Genomic DNA, 19,556 nt, shown 5'->3' with positions numbered 1-19,556 from the left:
GAAATCAATGAAATTATTTATTGATTGTTTATTGAAATTAAAATTGTTTATTGATTAAAATTTATATTTTTTTTAAGAATTACATTATTTTTTAAAATTAACCATTTCAGTAAACTAGGCAAACGTGCTTAGCACGTTTCTCCTGCACTAGTATATATATATATATATAAGGAGATTAATAAGAAGCTAGCGATACAAACAAGATCGAGAACTGTATGATCAGTAGTTGAACAAATAATAAGAATTCGGCTTCTTAATTTTATCTTTTAATTTACTCTTTTGGTTATTAGGATCAGTTATTAGCAGAAAAACAAAATAACATGAATAGGAACAGAAGAAAGCGTTTTTCTTGTAAGACAAAGTACGTATATAAAACGACTTTTGAAGACTACTCTAGTCCAACTGTACCTAGTTTGGATAGTTTCAATATTATTTTATTTAAATAATAAAATATTTCAATGTGAATATTTTAAGAAAAATAATAGAGCCACCGCTGACTCTATCATATGTTTTTTTTTTACTGTTATTTTTATATAGATTTTTTTAATAATTTTAAATATTTTAAAAAATAAAAAATATTTATAATATTATTGAAAAATATTTCTTTAATTATGAAATACAAAAATTATTTTTTTATTTTATTTTGTGATTAAATAAATATTTTTTAATAATTTTTTTTACTTCATGATTAAGGAAGTATTTTTTCATAATATTATAAATTTATTTTATTTTTTTAAAATATTTAAAAATATTAAAAAAATTTCTATAAAAAATAATTGTAAAAAAAACACATTAAAAAATACATGCTAGAGCCAATACTCATACGTTAATATCTCAATTGTGTTTAGATAATGAAATATTTTGAAAAATTTTATAAATAGTAATAAAAAAATAATAAAAAAATATATTAAATAGTAATAAATAATAATATTAAATAAATATTAAAGTATTCTATCCAAACTAGGTACAGTGGGACTAGGAGTAGTCATCAAAAGCATCTTACCTTTTGTGGTCAGGAGAGTTACACGTACATATCTAGCGATTCCCCCTTCGTCGTTTTATATACGTACTTTGTCTTACAAGAAAAACGCTTTCTTCTGTTTCTATTCGTGTTATCTTGTTTTTGTGCTAATAACTGATCCTAATAACCATAAGAGTAAATTAAAAGATAAAATTAAGAAGCCGAATTCTTATTATTTGTTCAACTACTGATCATACAGTTCTCTTGATCTTGTTTGTATCGCCAGCTTCTTATTAATCTATATATATATATAGACCTTGAAACATGTACAGACCCCATTCAAACGGCACAAATTAAGAGCTGGGGAGAGTTACAATAATGGAAGTGACCAACAGGTACATAGTAACAAAGACTCACGTCGATGGTGCACCAGAAGAGTCACACTTCGAGCTGAAGACTGCATCTCTTGCACTAACAGTGGAGCCTGGGTCCAACGATGTCGTAGTGAAGAATCTCTATGTGTCGATCGACCCATACCAACTTAACCGCATGAAGAGTTACAGCTCCTCTCAGAGTGCCATATATTTTTCTGTCAGCATAACCCCCGGCGAGGTACGTATAATACCAAATTACGAATGTGATACTTAATTTTCCAAGATGTATAATATAGAGATTTTGGTTGTTTTTTGTGAGTACTGCAACTAGTGCTGATGTAATTTCTGAGTTGTTTTGTGAATATATGGATTGATACAGGGTATTGATGCATATGGTGTTGCTAGAGTTGTGGCTTCTGGGAATTCCAAGTTCGAGAAAGATGACTTGGTTGTTGGTTTGATTGCCTGGGGAGAGTACAGCGTGGTAAAAGAAGGAAATATGTTAAGCAAATTGGATCCAATGGGATTTCCACTCACTTACCACGTTGGAATTCTAGGTAATTAGTTTCCCCTCTTCGGCTTGCCAACTAAATTGAACCAAATAACTCTTGGGGTTAGCTCAAGTGGAGGTAAGGCAAAACACAAAATTTTCATATCTCATAATTACACTTTTTTTAAATCTCTATATAAAATATATTAAACAATTCAACTTTTTCAAATCTCAAAACAATAATAATATTAAAATATAATATTTTAAACTTTCAAACAAAATATAAAATTTTCATCTCATCTTTCAAATCTAAGTGATTCCAAGTCTAAATTTCGAATTCATGGGAGTAAACAGTTACTGGATGCCAATCAGACTTCCTCTTAAATTATCTGACATGCTTACGAGAACTAGAAACTCATTATTGAGAACCTATGTACCTTCAAAATTGATCGAGATTTTATTACTTTTAAGCCTCGTTTGTTTTTATAATACATCTCATCTCATCTAATCTAATTATTATAACTTTATTAAATTTTCACACAAAATAAAATAAACAATTTAATATTTTCAAATTCTAAAATAATAATAATAATATTAAAAATATATATTTTAATAATATTTTATTCAATCTTTAATTTTTATATAACTCATCTCATAAAACCCACAATTAGCATGCAGACTTTCCTTAACAACTTATTCCTTTGTTTGTTCCTGCAGGGTTTAGTGGATTGGCGGCTTATGGTGGGTTTTTTGAAGTATGCCAACCCAAGAAGGGGGAGAAAGTCTTTGTATCTACAGCTTCTGGATCCGTTGGAAATTTGGTTGGACAGTACGCCAAACTGTTTGGTTGCTATGTTGTTGGCTGCGCTGGGAGCAAGAAAAAGGTTCGCATGCATGCAACCCTTTTGTTGTTCTTAATTGAACTTCGAAGAAATGCAAATGGTTTGAATCTTAGAGGAAAACTTTATTTTTTATGCTCCATTGAAACTTGAAACTTTATTTCATGAACTTATAATAGGTAGAATTGCTCAAAGAGAAGCTTGGATTTGATGAGGCATTCAACTATAAGGATGAAACAGATTTGAAGTCAACTTTGAAAAGGTAAAAACCTCAAAATATTATCTTTGAGGTCGGAATTTTAGCTCTGAAAAAGAGATTATATACATATATTTTTCTGCACTGCAGGTACTTCCCTGATGGAATCGACATATATTTCGACAATGTGGGGTCTGAGATGCTGGAAGCAGCAGTTGCTAACATGAATACTTTTGGTAGAGTTGCAGTTTGTGGTGTAATTTCCGAATACACAGATGGAAAGCGAGCTGCTCCTGACATGCTTGATGTTGTGTACAAGAGAATTACAATACGAGGGTTTTTAGCAGCTGATCACATGAATGTATACTCAGATTTCATATCAACTACTTCCGATCACCTTCGTACTGGAAATATGCAGGCCCTTGAAGATATCACTCCTGGTGTAGAGAACATACCCTCTGCTTTCATTGGACTCTTCAGTGGTGACAACATTGGAAAGAAAATTGTGAAGATTGCAGATGAATGAATGGAAAGAAAAGAAAAAACTCGTTTTGCTTGATTATAAGTGAAATAAACATATGATTAACCATTTGTGTTGTTATTTTGGAGATGGTAATTGTTGCACCACTTCCTACCAAGGATTTCACCAACAATTCAAGCAATAATTATCAAGAGTTTAAATGGAACAAAAAAAAAAATATGATTAGTTTATTAGGATAATTTTTATCTGACCTCATCTTGTTCTTGTTTGCAGCTGGAAAAACAAAATTTAAGACCCCGTTTGAAACTTGGACTCAACTGAGATAAACTCAGTTCAATATAATTTTAACTTGAGTTTAATATTTAAACACCCAACTCTCAAATCACTAAATTCATCTCAACTCAAAATTTCTTTATACGTGAGATTCATAATCTTTTTCAACTCAACATCTCTTTACACCCGGGATCCATTATCTTTTTCAACTTCTCATGAATATATCTAAACTCATCTTAACATATAAACTCATGTTAGGTGGGTCTCACAAAACTCACTTATTATCTCAACTCGCTACTATTGATTAATAATTTAATTCATCTCAACTCAGTTCAACATCCAAACTAGACCTAGATAAAGATACTCTCTAATTACCTGATCGAATTGATGGTCCTATTCTAAAAAACGATAAAAGATATCATTCGAGTCTTTCAGCATTTAATGTTGCTCGTATAGGATTTTCAGATTGTATGAACTACACGTGGACCGTCTAATTTGGTCAAACAATTGAAGATGATTTCAATTGACAAAATCTAAAGAGTCTATATCCTTATTGCATGTTTTCATCTTGGAGTATGAGAGAAAGGATTTGTATCCATTCATAATTTCATTAGCTCCGAGGCATAATCTTGAGTCCAAACCAATTCCTGCCACTGAATTGGTGGACATTTACCTAAAATCAAGAGCCATTTAGAAATAAAATTTCATTATTTCATTATTTTATATTTAACATAATTTACATGAATATTGAAATCGGGAGACAGAGTTTGGAGAAAGCCAAAGGAGACGTTGATTCTGGTACTAGTATTCTTTCATATTATATATAGATAGATAGATAGATAGATAGATAGGAAGACTGGCTGGGAAATGGATGCAGAGGAAGTTGGAAAGTGGCTGGAATGAGGAAGAAGCCAGGTTGCAGTGTGACAGAGGCCATCTTTGCCATCCTCAGGCACATGAAATATGAAAGATGCTTGATTCTTTTTCCAATATCTTGAATTTCGAGGATTCGTACCACTCGATCAAATAATTTACATTATTTTATATCTATTGTTGGGGTTTGTAATATATCTCAAGTGAATGTGCAGGGGAGGGAAACAGAGTAGAGTAAAACGAAACTATGAGTGGCGTTTTAACACCTGTGATTACAATTCAATAATATCTATTTTTCCTTGTGTTTATGAAAGATTCAATAAAAATAAGGCACAATGCATCAAGAAATTGACAAAGAATTGTTCTGTTAACTTTAATTAATATGCAAATAAATTTAAATGTTAAACTACAATTTGGGGCTATTAAAAGACAAATATATTGTATTGGATATGGAAAGTAAAGCTGGATAATGTATTCTGGAAAGATAGTTATTTCCTTTTCCCCACTTAGTTCCTAAAGCATTGCTATCCTTTCTGTTGGCCATTATTAAGTGACCCGAGGAGGAATGAACTCCCCATTGGTTACTAATTTAAGATGGCATCTTTCTGCACAGGAATGGTTATCAAGCGCATTGCTTTGCATAAAAATCCTCAGCTGACAGCAAACCATTGATGAGGCGTTTGAGCCTTTCAGCACCTGGACCTGGCCTGAGTTCAGTGGTGTTTGCTATGATCTGATGTGGAACAGTCATGTTTACATTTCCTTGGTGATTAAACCATCCACCAGGCACAAATCCATCAACATTGCGACCCAAAAGCTCTGAATCAATCTTCTCAAGAACAGGCTCATTCCTGCCAAATTTCCTTGCAAAGGGGGCATTGCTATCTACCATCCTTTGATAGTCATCGTTAGTGAGAAAATGTGGGTGTTGTTTGGGAGGATTGTCCCATGATATGAAGTGGAGGTCATGGTTTACAGTAGTATTCTGGAACTCCGGGGCATTGCAGATAACTGTATGAAAATACCCTTCAGGTGAGGAAAGAAAGTTGGCATAATACATAAGGACTACCCTCGGGAGGTTGTCCCATCCCCACAAACAAAACTCTACAAAAGGCCGGGAGAGCATCATCCAAGCAGAACCTGAAGAAATCAACGACCATACACCATGATTAACTACAAGGTTAAAACTAGGACCTGGTATACAAAAAACATAAAAAAAGAAAAAGAAAACAAAAACTAGGATCAACGTTTCAAAATCTGAGGGACAAGCATTTGGGTCCCTAAACTTACATTATGCCTCTCTGAAATGCAGATAATAACTAATATTCATCATGATAGCACAGAATCATTTGATATCAGCCTAGCCAAAATTATGTCTTGTTGATGTTAGGTTCATAGAAGATCTTTTTTATCCTTCCATTTTTGTGGGTCACTCGTGAAATTTCATATACTGTTCTAACAATTGGAAGGGCTAAAACTATTAAGTAGCCGTGGGGAAAAAGAGGCATAAAAATTCAGATAAAGTAAAGAGGCAACAGAAGTAGTATTCCTCACCCGTAAATAGCCTATATGCAGTTGGAACACGCCTTTGCTCTGACATCCAAAATACATCTGATTTACGCAGGCTATACAAACCTGGATCAATTATAACAGGCTTGGCTCTCTGATACCTGTGGATTTCGAAGGATTTGCACTTATTAAGCAGAGTTTTATTCAATTCTGCAGACAATTCTTGTGCTGCTTTTGAACTAATTCAACGAGAATTAAAAACAACTGACAAAAGAAAAAGGATTAGCCAAATACTCCTTCCAGCCAATGTCACTTGTATGCTCAATAAAATTAAGGTTTCTTGGAATAGCTGACAATGTATGAAGCAGATCTGTGATACAGAAAAGAAGTTACAAATTGAATGCATCAGAAAGTGGCGATAGAGAGTAAGCCCTAGACTAGTATCATTTTTTTTAAACAATTTTCCACAAATACATTTAGTCAAATTAATAAAAACAATGCTATAGTTAGACACAATCAGCTCAGCTTTTGGGATAATAACTTGAAAGCGGCAAATTAAACACATCTGTAGTGGGTAATAAGCCAAAAACTGGAAATAACAAATCATATGCATAGTAATTCAAGGATGAGCAGAACCAGCAACTACTTGACAGTTAACTCCCACAAAAATGCACAAACACCGAATCAAGAAAAAACCATCACCCACGTATAACGGTATTTTTTCTACTCTCGAAGACATTCACTCAGTTTTGTAGAGAAAATACTCAAAGTCATACCCATTTCACAAGTTAAAGCGCCAATACCAAAGCAACTTAATTTATACCCAAACAGAGCTTATCGGTAGTGGCAAAACCCAAAATTCAACCAGCACGGGTTATTAAGTTTCCTTACCGTCTTGGGTCACCAAGGGATAATCCGAAGCACTCAAGTTAATGAACCAATCCCAGTCTCCCCCATCCCTCAACAAAATCGCTGCCGCGTGAAGCGTATTGCTCACCATCGTGGGACCCCGATACGTAACCAAATTCGCTTTAACAACCATCCTCACGTTCCCGAACCCCTTAAACAGCGGCTCGTTTCTCAGAAAGCTAGCCAGCACCAGCCGTTCCTCGGCCGAGGCCTCCAGGTCCAAGTGCACCGCGTACTGGTTCCTCGGATGGTACAGGGCCTTGAGCGTCCTCTTCAAGCTCTCCCCGTCACCCCTCGACCCGGAGATTAAGTACGCTAGCCTCGGAACCGAATCTTTAGAATTACCAGAAGAGACACGCAACTTCGATTCCACGAAGGATGGAACCGGGTTCTTGACGTTGGTTTGGTGGTAGAAGCGCCAGGATGGGTTGAAGGAGGTAAAAACAGTGAGGAATACAAGCAAGGTAGACAGTAGAAGAGTGATGCCCAACGCAAGAAACCACTTCTTCTTCTTCTGCTGTGGCTTATTTGTCTCCATGCCAAGAAAAAATATTACTACTACTATTATTCTACTCCGAAGTAGAGGATTCAAGCTCAGAAAAAGATAGATACTTTGGGTACAGGGTCAAGAATTAAAAATGTGAGACGGAGCTAGGATCTGGGTTGGTTTGCTGGTGTCGAATTTCGACGGTCTAGTGCACACAGAGTGGAGCCTGGAGGCCGGGAAAGTGATTGACGATTCCAAATAATTATTAGCACCGTGGGTGGGTGCAACTGTGGGAGTGCAGTAGGAAGGTGGGTGATAAAAGATACTTTTTTTTTTCAATGGGGGAAGCTTTAGGGGGAGGATGATAAGTTTTGATCTCCTCTGTATTAATATCTCTACGTGCCGATCGATCTGTGGTCACAAGAGAAGCAGAGTTAGCTGTAAAGGAACAAGTGTGACCCTTTCTGGTGGGACCTTAGATTGGCTTTATTGCTACAGAAAAATTGCTTTTCTTTCTGAAAAATAAATGGTTTTGTGTCTGCTTGATGGAGAGTTTTGGGTGTAATGGATTTATGAGGTTATTTTTTGCGAGTTTTGTTGTTTATTACATCCATATAAAACATATTTAATTAAAAAAAATAAAAATAAGTATAACATGTAATGCGTAGAATGATGAATTTCATTTTTTGCTAAACCTGTGGTGGATCTGGAGTTGACTTGAAGTGATGAGTTTTGACTTGGAGTTTGAGGCCCGGTTTGTATAGTAACATTTTTTCTAATTTATATCATTTTATTTTAATATCTAAATATTATAAATATTTTTTAATTTTTATATGTAATCATCATAATTTTCTAAACCTTTAAAAAAAATATAAAACTCAATTCAATTTTTCTAAATTTAAAAAAAAAATTATATTCTAATTATATTTTAAATTTATAATATTTTTATTCAATTTTTTCTCTTTTATTTTTTAAAATTTTATTAATATTTACATATTATCTCATCTCATTCACAATTACTTAGTCTTTATTTATGTAATCTCTCAGTTTTTATGCTAATATTAATTATGTCATGTCAGCACCAATAATAGATTACCACGTAGACAGAAATTTTAAAAAAGCTTTGTCCATTATTTATGTTTAAATAAATAAAGTGAATGAACCTCTAACGTTGTAACGCAGTCATTGGAGATTATGGTATTGCTTTATAAGGTCATCGGAGAGGAAATAACACGTTACACGGGGTTTGGCAGTCTTGCACGGCGAAAAATGAGATGGAACATGTGCACCACATTGGCGTGAAAAAAGTATTCTTAATTTCTTTTTATAGTTTTATGTGCATGGCTCTGTTAGGTAAGGAGCAATTTGTTTGTGCTGTGGTGACGGGTGAGTGAATGGTGTTCTTTATTTGGCCCTATTATGACTTGTATGTCCTACTTTGTTTTGGTTTTCTTTTTTCCCTATTGGTGAATTAATGAGTAAGAATTCGGCTATTTTTTTTTTATAAATATTTTAACCACAAAAAAGAGATTTCATAAAAGTAAATTTATAAATTGACATACTTTAATATAATACATTAGATTATAAAATTACTTTAATTATAAAGTAAATCTAACGTCTCCATTAATATACATCAGTTTATAAATTTATTTTTATAAGAATTATTTCTGGATATACCACTCCTCATTTTTTTTTTTACTTTTTTGTTGTTGTGTTGTTTCTTGATCTACCTTCCATTAATAACTTCACCCCCTGTAACTTACAAGTTGTTTCGTTAAAGTTTCTTTTAGTGGGTATAAATATATATATATATATATATATATATATATATATTTATATTAAAATGCTTCTTACATATTCTTAGGTTGGATTTGGTTTTATAAAAATTATATTCTAACCCTCTTTTAAATTTATAATTTTTTTTATTCAAATTTTTCTCTCATTTATCAAAATTCCATAAAAATCTTAAATCAAACCATGCAATTACTATTCACAAATAGGGGTGTTCATCCGGGTTCCAACCCGGGAACCCGGGTCTACCCGGACCGGAAACCGGGTTTCAAATCCGGGCCGGAACCCGGACCGGGTTAGTCCGGGTCAGACCCGGGCGAATCCGGGTTTTTCAAAACCCGGATTCCGGGTTGAACCTGATTTTTTTTTTTTTACAAAAGCTTTTTTATTATTAATTGAACTTCAAATATTTTGTCTCCATTTAAAATTTCAAATCATATTTCTCAATACAACATAAGCCTATAATATAACATGAGCCTATAAACAATTAATTAAACTTTTTAACTAAATGCATGTAAAAATAAAAAAATATTACAAAACGCATTCAAGATGCAATCAACTACATATTACATTGTTTGAACTAATTTACTAAGAATATTACAAAACACATACATTGCTAAATATTACAAAATTGGCAGCTAAATTTGAAAATAAAAGCAAATAAACTTGTTCTTTAGATCATTCTTTGCTAAAAAAATATTGTTCATTAAAGACTTTCCAGCATGCATGGCCTACCAATGAATGGTATCAGAGATTTTCTCTTGAGCTTTCTCTCTCAGATCCTGAGAAAAAACTATTTTTCCAATCCAGAAACCATTAAGAAAGAAGACAATCGATCCATAGAAACCAAAATCATAAATAGTGACAGGCATCCAATCATAAATTCAATTAACAACCTCAAATATTATGATTATATCAGTGAAAACAAGCACTGAAATTCACCACTAGCCACCACAGGTTAAATCACACAAAAAATCAACTTACCTTTTTAATCCCTTCACTCTATGATTCCCTGTAACCATTATTATTACCAAGAGAACTGAATTTATGCTCAATTAATTACTGACGGAGCCTAGACGGCACCCAGATCTTGACACAGAGCAAAATGCGATGCAAGACAAAAGTAGCACCATTTGTTTGGTAAACGAATATGAAACTGATCTTATGTGGACCATCAAGTAGAAGCCAAAGTGAGTCTCTCCAATAGTTGATCCATAATCTTCCAAATAATAATGCTCTAACATTTTGCAACTAAACAGATCTAAACAGATACTCAAACATTCAAACAGATCTAACCCATAAAAATACTCCTCTAACATTCAAACATTCTCATAAAAAAAAAAACCCAAAATCAACAAAGACAGAACAAAACAAAGGGAAGAAAGAAAACATACACAAACGGAAATATGTTCTAATCTCTTGGATCCAAAGTTCAAGCACTTCCACCGTTCGACATTGCAGATGGCAGAGAGAGAAATAAAGTTGATGAGAGAGTGATTTCGGGAGGGGCTAGGGTAACGCAGACGTAGAGCAGAGAGAGAGAGAGAGAGAGAGCAAATGAGAGAGTGATTTCGGGAGGCGTAGGGCATCGACTTCGTAGAGGAGAGAGAGAGAGCAAATGAGAGAGTGATTTCGGGAGGCGTAGGGCATCGACTTCGCAGAGGAGAGAGAGAGAGAGAGAGAGAGAGAGAGAGAGAGAGAGAGAGAGAGAGAGAGAGAGAGACTTGTGATTCGAGGCGTGGGGGGCTAGGGCATCTCCGGGACTCGGGTAAGCTGGTAACGAGGCCTTTTATAGCTAAACGTATCGGGTGTAAAAACCCGCATCCGGGCCGGATAGGCCCGGGTTTTAAAAAACGGGTACCGGCCCGGGGTTATTCTGGGCCGGAACCCGTAACCGGCCGGGATAAAACCCTGCTCGTATGAACAGTCTTATTCACAAATTACCTCATTATTATTCATAAATTTTTCATTTTATTTTTAGAACCAAACAAGGCATTAGAGAATCGATTGAGATGTAACTGATAAGAGGAAAATCAAAGAGAGGGAAAATAGAAGAGAAATTCTGGAATCTTATATAATTTGACGAGTACGTACACGAAAATATAAAGTGGAGTAACTAAGGTACATTGTAACTAACTGTGCACGTGATTACATGTAATTAAAATTAATATCATACAATAAATTGGTAATAGCCCCCTCTGGAATATGTAAATTGAGAACACCCAGCGTGCCGAGAAGAGTATGAAATCTATCAAAAGCTAAAGGTTTAGTGAAGATATCAATCAACTGATTTTCAGAAGAAGCATGAAGAGCATGACAACACCATCTCGAACCATATATTTGACTAAATGACAATTTATTTCTATATGCTTGGTTCTTTCATGAAAAATTGAGTTAGTAGTAATATGAATGGCTGCTTGACTATTACAATACAAAACAGAATGAGAAGAAAATGAAATGCAAAAATCAGCAAACAGAGAGATAATCCATTTTATTTTACAAGTGGAAGCCATAGAACGGTACTTAGCTTCAGCAGATGATTTGGAGACAATTACTTGCTTCTTAGACTTCCATGAAATTAAGGAATCTCAAGTGAAGAGACAAAAACTAGTGTCAGATCTTCGACAATCAGGACATGTGGCCTAATCAAAATCACAAAAACCTCTCAGCTGCAGGGAAAAAGAGTTGGGAAAGAACAATTCTTGGCTTGTAGTAGCTTTAATGTATCTAACCACTTTAACAGCTACATCATAGTGTGACTGTCCAGGTTGATCTAGAAACTGACTCAAAGTATTAACAAAAAAAGATAAGTCAGGTTGAGTAAGTGTCAAATAAAGAAGACGACCAATTAATCTTTTGTAAGAAGCTGGATCATCAAGTAAGGGACCTCCAGATTTTTTTTTGGAGAGTCTGAAGTTTTGATCTATTGGATAGTTGGCAAGCTTAGCAGCTAATAAACCAGAATCAGAAACAATTTCAAGAGCATATTTTCTTTGAGAAAGTGATATACCTTTAATAGATCTTGCAACTTCAAGCCCCATAAAGTACCTTAAAACACCAAGATCTTTCAACTTAAAATGTAGATGTAAGAAAGCCTTAAGAATTGTAACAGTTTGTGAATTATTGGAAGCAATAGCAATGTCATCCACATATACTAATAATGTCACAAAAGAATCACCAGAACATTTTGTAAATAGAGAGTAATCAGACTTTGATTGAGTAAATCCATAAACAACCAGAGTTGAAGGGAAGTTAGAGAACCATTGATGAGAGGCTTGTTTTAAGCCATACAAAGACTTGAGTAGCTTGCAAGCACTAGAATCTCCAGGTTTAGAAAAACCAAGAGGTAGTTTCATGTAAACCTCATCATCTAAATTCCCATAAAGAAATGCATTGTTTACATCTAATTGATGTAGCTTCCAATTGGATATGGTAGCTAAGGCAAGAAAGTAATGAACGTTGGTCAGTTTTGCAACAAGAGAAAAAGTATCAAAGTAATCAATTCCCTTTCATTGAGTATAGCCTTTTGCAACCAATAGAACTTTATGCATTTCTGAAGAGCCATTAGATTTAAACTTGCACTTGTAAACCCATTTACAGCCAATAGGCTGCTTGCCAGGAGGTAAAATCAGCTAGGATCCAAGTTTTATTAGCTTCAAGAGCACTTATTTCAGCTACCATTGCATCCCTCCAGTGAGGATATGTGATGGCTTGGTTAAAGAATTTAGGTTCATAGAGAGAATCAACTGATGAATAAAAATGTTTATAGGAAGAAGAGAATTTGGAATATAACAAATATGAAGAAATTGGAAAAAATGTACATGAATATGAAGAACCATCAACCAAAGGAGAAGGAGTAACTTTATTATTTGATATCAATGAACAATAATAATGCTGCAAGTAATTAGGTGGTCTTCTATTCCTTGTAAATTTTCGAATGGGAATTGGTGGTGATGGATTTTAAGATGTGTTAGATTACTAAGTAGTGGATTATTTGAGGGTGGAGAAATGAGAGCATCTGAAAGGGGAGTTGGTAGAACAAGATCTGGATAAGAGGATGAAAGATTCTGGTTTTCAGATAAATGATGGAGAAATGATGAATATGTTTTGAATGGGAAAAGATGTTCATGGAATATGACATCTCGAGAAATGATGATCTTATGGGTATGAAAGTTATACAATTTATATCCTTTGATACCAGCAGGGTATCCTAAGAATACACAAACTTAAGCTTAGGCAGAAAATTTTGTACAAGAAGGATTATTGAGAAAAGATGCGTAGTAAAGGCAACAAAAGATTTTAAGATGACTATACTAAGGTTTAGCAGAAAAAGTATTTCATATGGCGATGTTTGATAGTACAAGTGTGAGAATTCTATTTATGAGATAAAATCATAAACAACAGTAAGTATGCAATCACTCCAAACTTTTAAAGGAATATTAGATTGAAAATGAAGAGCTCTAGCAACATTTAGTATATGTTGAGGAATTCTTTCAACAATAGCATTTTGTTGAGGAGTATAAATACAACTATGTTGATATATAACTCCTATACAAGCAAAAAAACATTTCATATCAAATTCTAAAACATTATCAGTGTGAATGGTTTTGATTTTAGAATTAAATTGAGTTGCAACAAAGAAAAAACAAAGATTGTAGATATGATCGTGTTTCAGGTTTGGATTTGAGCAAATATGTTCAATGCACCTATTGTAATAATCTACTATAGTTAGAAAATATTTGAAACCATTATATGAAAGAAGTGAAAAAGGACTCCAAACATTACAATGAATAAGCTCAAAAATAGAACTGAAAGTTGATGTGCTTAAAAGAAAATGAAGTCTTTTATTTGGCAAGGGCACAAATATCAAAATGACTATTATTTGAATTTGTAAAGCAAGAAAGGTTTGAAGACAAGTCATGCAATCTAGAATTAGAGATATGTCCAAGGTGACAATGCCATTGGTGAGAACTGTTTTTGACAGAATTACAATAAGGAAATGATATTGAATTACAAGAAGCAAAAGTGCCTGAAACTTGCAGTAGATGATATAATCCTTGTGAATGCTTAGCTACTGCAATCTTCCTCCAATTGAAGAGGTCCTGGATATAAGAGTAATCATGCAAAAAAAAAACAAAAAACATGATAACTGTGAAGTTAACTTGCTGACTGAAATGAGATTAAAGGTAAACGTTGGAACATATAGAACATCAATTAGAACTAAAGAATCACAAAGTCTAACTGTGCCATTATGTGTGACTTGAATACAAGAACCGTTAGGTAATTTCACAAAGATGTTGACAGAAGATGGTATGGAAGAAAAAATGGAAAAAGAACGAATCATATGATCAGTTGCTCTAGAATCAAGAATCCAAGATTGTTGATGAGATTTACTTGTATCAACAGTAGATAAAACTGAACGTTGAGAAGAAGCAAGAATTGATATGCCTGAAAAGGTTGGTACAAATGAAGTTGATGGTGCAGATGAAGAGATGGGTGGGACTGTACTTGCTTGATTCATAGAAGAAGGGTTAGTTTGATTTTGAAGAAATGTAAGGAGTTATTGGCATTACTCTTGAGAGAGAGGAAAATTTGGAACCGAAACCAAATCTGAGATGCATTGGCTAGCAGTGGCCTGATTAGTAGTAAGGTTCCTGGGTTTTGCTTCATATCCAGGTGGATAACCATGGATTTTATAGAATTTATCAATCATGTGACCCAATAAACCATAATGTGTACAATAAGGATGTTCTTTATGATTAACAGGGTGCTTGCTCTTTTTGGATTTTGCAGGACCTTTCATATTACTAGAATAATGGTTAGTCAACATAGCAATAGCTCCATTTGAAGATAAAGAATCAGAAGCAATCTCTCTATTTTTCTTCTTGAAGAGTAAGAAACAAAAACTTTATTTATTGGGAGAAATGGATCAGAAATCAAGATCTGACTCTGTAAAGAGGAGCATAGGACTCATTAAGCCCCATCAAGAACTCTAGGACATAATCCTCTTGTTGATATTCAACAATCCTTTTGACAGCTCCACATGAACATGGAGGCATAGGTTGAAAATTGACCATCTATTCCCAGTAACTTTTCAATCGAGTAAAGTAAGAACTTACAGATGAATGTTCTTGGAATCTTGAGTCAAGGAGGCAACAACTTTCCAAATCTAGAAAATGCGAGGCCGATTGCTTTGAGAAAATCGTTCATTCAAATCATTCCACACCTCTTCAGCAAAATCAATGTAGATGACAAACGAGGCTATTTCCTTCGACAAAGCATTGAGTAATGATGACAGAACAACAGTATTACATCAAATCTATTTCAGCAGGCAACGACAAAGCACCATTAACAAAACACAGTTTGGTTTTGGCGATGAGAGCCATAGACATGGATCGATTCCATGTGAGGTAGTTATCTCCATTCAATGGTTGGGAGACAAGATTCACTCCAGGTACACTGCAACTAATTGTGCACGTGATTACATGTGATTAAAATTAACATCATACAATAAACTGGTAATAGTAACTCGACTAACACGGCTTTGTAGTAAGGCCCGATACATTAGTCATTGCTTATACGAGCAAGTGAACATGAAAAAAATTTGGTCAAAATTCAATATATACGATTAGTCATTGCTTATACGGATTGCCACCATCAAGCCCAAAGAGTAAGGCCCGATACGAAACAAGAGAGTGTGTTCAGTCATCTGGGCTTGGTCTTGTGTCTATGAAGAAGAAAAACTCACGGTCCATACTTATTTTTCTAACCATCTTTTCATTTATTATATTGACTCTTTTTATTAAGTCTATCAGAAATTATATATGTAATTCTAGAATATATAGTCTCCGGATGCTCTATTGGAAAAAAAATATTTTAAATTCACTTAAAAATTTATTTTTTTTCAAAAAAACTACGCAAGAACTGCACACTTCCGGACTGTTATACATATCATTCCCCTTTCTCAATTGTTATTTTTATTTTCTGATTATTCTTCTCTATATATTAATAGTGATATGGCATAATATTTATAAAATCTCTTAAGTATTAGTTCGGACTCGAAAACTTTTAAGTATAAGACATCGTGATATATAAAATGAATTTTATAAAATTTATGAATGTTTTTCGCATTTCATACTGAGTAAAAACTTGAGTGATGTTGATCACATATACCGCCTTCTTATGAATATATATCAGTTATGGCGGAGGATTATTTATTGAGAAATGGTGACATGACATATACGACTTTGCCAGGAATCTCACATAGAGATTTTGACATCCGCTTACCTCCATGCTCGGCGCAAGAAAGGTCATTGGCTGTTGTCGTCAGTAACTCGAAAAAAATAATCTATAATTAACCAAGCAATCATTTGAGCCATTGGTCATGAGATCAACTAATAAAAGATCTAAGATCAACGGGATTGGATGAAATCAGAAGAACAGCATAACTTTTATGTGTATGAAGTTTGAGTTTATATTTTGCAAGCCATGGCTCGTGCATGAGATGTTTTGGATCTCGTTTGGATAGTCAAATGAAATGAGATGAAAAATATGTAAATAATAACGAAATATTTTGTAAATATTAATAAGATGGTTTGTGAATAGTAATGAAATAGTTTGAATTAAGATTTTTATTAGATTTTGAGAAAGAGAGAAAAAAAAATTGAATAAAAATATTATAAAATTAAAATATTGTTATAATATAATTTTTTAATATAATTTTTATTTTATATTTGAAAAAGTTGAATTATTTTTTATATTTTATATAAAAGATTAAAAAAATTATAATGATTAAATAAAAAAAATATAAAAAAAAGTATCCAAACAGAACCTTAATATTTTAATAGCCCCAAAACTCACCACATCAGGCTGGCCACGTCGGCTCACAATCACGTGTGATCCAACGTCTCAATTCAAGACTAGCGGGGTGGCAGGAATATTTTACAGAGATATACTACTTATCATTTCATACTATACACGTGTATAAATATATGTGTTTAAATAAAAGAACAAAAAGAACAAATCATATAATAATGTGTAGTGTAGAGGATAATAAGTAAAATTTCTCTATTTTACATGTATTTCATATATTCCAAACTACATCCTTTTTAATCCCTATGCTATTCTAAAAACAGGTCATTGATTGATTAATCTTCAAGAGAATGTGCTCAGTTGCACCTCTTGATATTCATTTTTAATTTTTTATAATTTTTTTATTCAAATACCTTTTACAATTTGAAGAGAAATACACATAATATGTAACTCTACTATATTAATATTATCTGTACACATCATTTAATCTAATACAATTAGTTCTAAAAGTTGAGATATCTCTCCAAATTGTAGATGTAGAAAATATAGAAATAAAATATAGAAAAAAAAGGGAAGATGGAGAGAGAATAAAAAAGATTTTGAAGGCTACATCTTTGCCATTATCTAATGTGCTTGAATACATAACATATGTAAGACTGTTCATCCAGGCTGGATTTTTTTTCGGCCCGGTCCAGAATACGAAAAACCGGATTCCGGTTCTCGATTTCGGCCCGGATTAAATCCGGACTGAAATCCGGATTGTCAAAACCCGAACCTGTCCTGTCCGGATATGGGTTTGAAACCCGGATGCCGGATTTTAAATTCGGTACCCAGGTCTTTTTGAAGAATGATAGCTCGAGTCTGAAAGTCCAAGTTCTAAAAACTGAAACAATCCTCACACCAATTACAAGCTCACCCGAACCCCAACTCCAACGAGCTCAATTCCCCCCCCCCCCCTAAGAGCATTGGCAATGGACTAGCCAAATGCCAATGCAAGTCTATAATTTAGCTAAATGTAAAAAAAAACATCTACATTGGACTAGCTAAAAATATAAAGTTAAAGACTTGAGCTACAGTAAAATTAAGTTCCTCTCCAAATATAGCGAGTTACTGTTCATGGTTTATACTAGTATTTTATTATTTCATCTACTTCCCACGTTATTTTCTCTTTCCTGGTCTATTTCCCTCGTTTTCATCTCGTTTTCATCTCTGCTTCCCGAAACAGAGATCTCCGTAGCCCGAGGCCTTCTTCAACCCGCGAGACGCCTTCTTCAACCCGCGAGACGCCTTCGTCTTCTTCAAGCGCGAGACGCCTTCTCTCCGTCGTCCTGCCGGCGTCTTCCAGCCCAAAAGGTAATTTCTCTTCCTCGCTCCTCCCTCCCTCTTCTCTGCGACGATTTCCTCTCCCTCTTCTCTTTCTATTTTCTCACATTTCATCAAATGATTGACACTGTGTTTAGGGTTTGCGCGGAACTCTGTCACAAGGTTGCATTGCCCGTGAATCCTCGTCCAAAGATTGCACATTTCCTCTACAAACTGAACTTCAAAATCGCGATTGGGGTATTTTCGTGTAACTGATTTGAGATTTCGGTATTTTGGTTTGTGATTTGGGTATTTTTCTGTGGTCATGCGTAGTGTTTAGTGATTATAGTATTTTGCTTTGAGATTTCAGTATTTTGGTTTGTGATTTTGGTATTTTTGTGCTGGAATCTGATTTGAGATTTGGGTATTGTGGTTTCTGAATTGGTAGACATAACTTGCTGACCTCGTGGACTATTCTATAGACACATATCATCTATATTTAACATGCCACCAATTTTATGAAAGTATAGACACATATCAGTAGTGCATAAGATCATTGCTACTTATAAGACCATTAACTTAATACACCACAACAAATGAATTTGAGTCCCACATAAGAACTGAGTTTGAAAGATCCTTCAGGTGATGATGGTATCACATAGACTGTAAAGTGACAAGAAATTGAGAATTCTTTATGTATATTCCAAGCCATTTGTGGGGATCCATGATCATTTTTTTCCATCCAGACATTCGGTTTCATGGAAAGTGATTCATATGGATTGACCAAGCTGGGGATTGTTCATATTACTTTATAAAGCAATTCATGAGTAGAAAATGAATAGAAAATAGCAATATCTCTTTCACCTTTAGATATATATATATATATATATATATATATATACAAGTAGTTTCCCCAGGCTGGCCAAACAAAACATTTGTTGTACTAAGAATGCATAGAGTCAAATAATCAAATAGCAGAACATGTCTGAACTTATTTTTAATAAAACAGTATTCAATTACAATATGCTTTACAATATGTTTGATAAGTTATGAATGGAGAGGGTCAAACTATTATACATCAGTATGTAACACAAATATTGCAGAAATCAACTTAAACTACACAACATAACAAAGTAGACTTAAATAACTGATGACTTTATTACCGATCAAAAAAAAAAATAACTGATGACTTTATCTTAATATCTTTTGTTCCTAACTAGAGTAACATTAAAAATGAGGAAAGATAGACATATAAGACC

The 19,556-nt window shown here is 33.9% G+C and overlaps 2 protein-coding genes across 2 annotated transcripts; one reads left to right on the top strand and one right to left on the bottom strand.

Annotated features, from left to right (window-relative positions):
* The first annotated feature begins 1,124 nt into the window (after nucleotides 1–1,124).
* On the top strand, nucleotides 1,125–3,532 carry LOC109006238 (2-alkenal reductase (NADP(+)-dependent)-like). Its single transcript, XM_018985452.2, has 5 exons — nucleotides 1,125–1,573; nucleotides 1,715–1,892; nucleotides 2,543–2,709; nucleotides 2,844–2,926; nucleotides 3,011–3,532. Exons 1-5 carry the CDS (start codon nucleotides 1,340–1,342, stop codon nucleotides 3,384–3,386), a joined length of 1,038 nt encoding a protein of 345 aa, XP_018840997.1. The 5' UTR covers nucleotides 1,125–1,339; the 3' UTR covers nucleotides 3,387–3,532.
* Nucleotides 3,533–4,835: 1,303 nt separating this feature from the next.
* LOC109006237 (beta-glucuronosyltransferase GlcAT14B-like) lies at nucleotides 4,836–7,761 on the bottom strand. Its single transcript, XM_018985450.2, has 4 exons — nucleotides 6,888–7,761; nucleotides 6,291–6,366; nucleotides 6,042–6,157; nucleotides 4,836–5,627 (listed from the first exon to the last, which is right to left on the bottom strand). The coding sequence occupies exons 1-4, from the start codon at nucleotides 7,441–7,443 to the stop codon at nucleotides 5,110–5,112; spliced, it is 1,266 nt and encodes a 421-aa protein (XP_018840995.1). The 5' UTR covers nucleotides 7,444–7,761; the 3' UTR covers nucleotides 4,836–5,109.
* Nucleotides 7,762–19,556: the final 11,795 nt, after the last annotated feature.

Source organism: Juglans regia, chromosome 1 (genome assembly GCF_001411555.2).
Source record: "Juglans regia cultivar Chandler chromosome 1, Walnut 2.0, whole genome shotgun sequence".
Classification (NCBI taxonomy): Eukaryota; Viridiplantae; Streptophyta; class Magnoliopsida; order Fagales; family Juglandaceae; genus Juglans; species Juglans regia.
The sequence above is the reverse complement of the archived record's forward strand: the minus strand, read 5'-3'. Positions and strand labels throughout refer to the sequence as shown.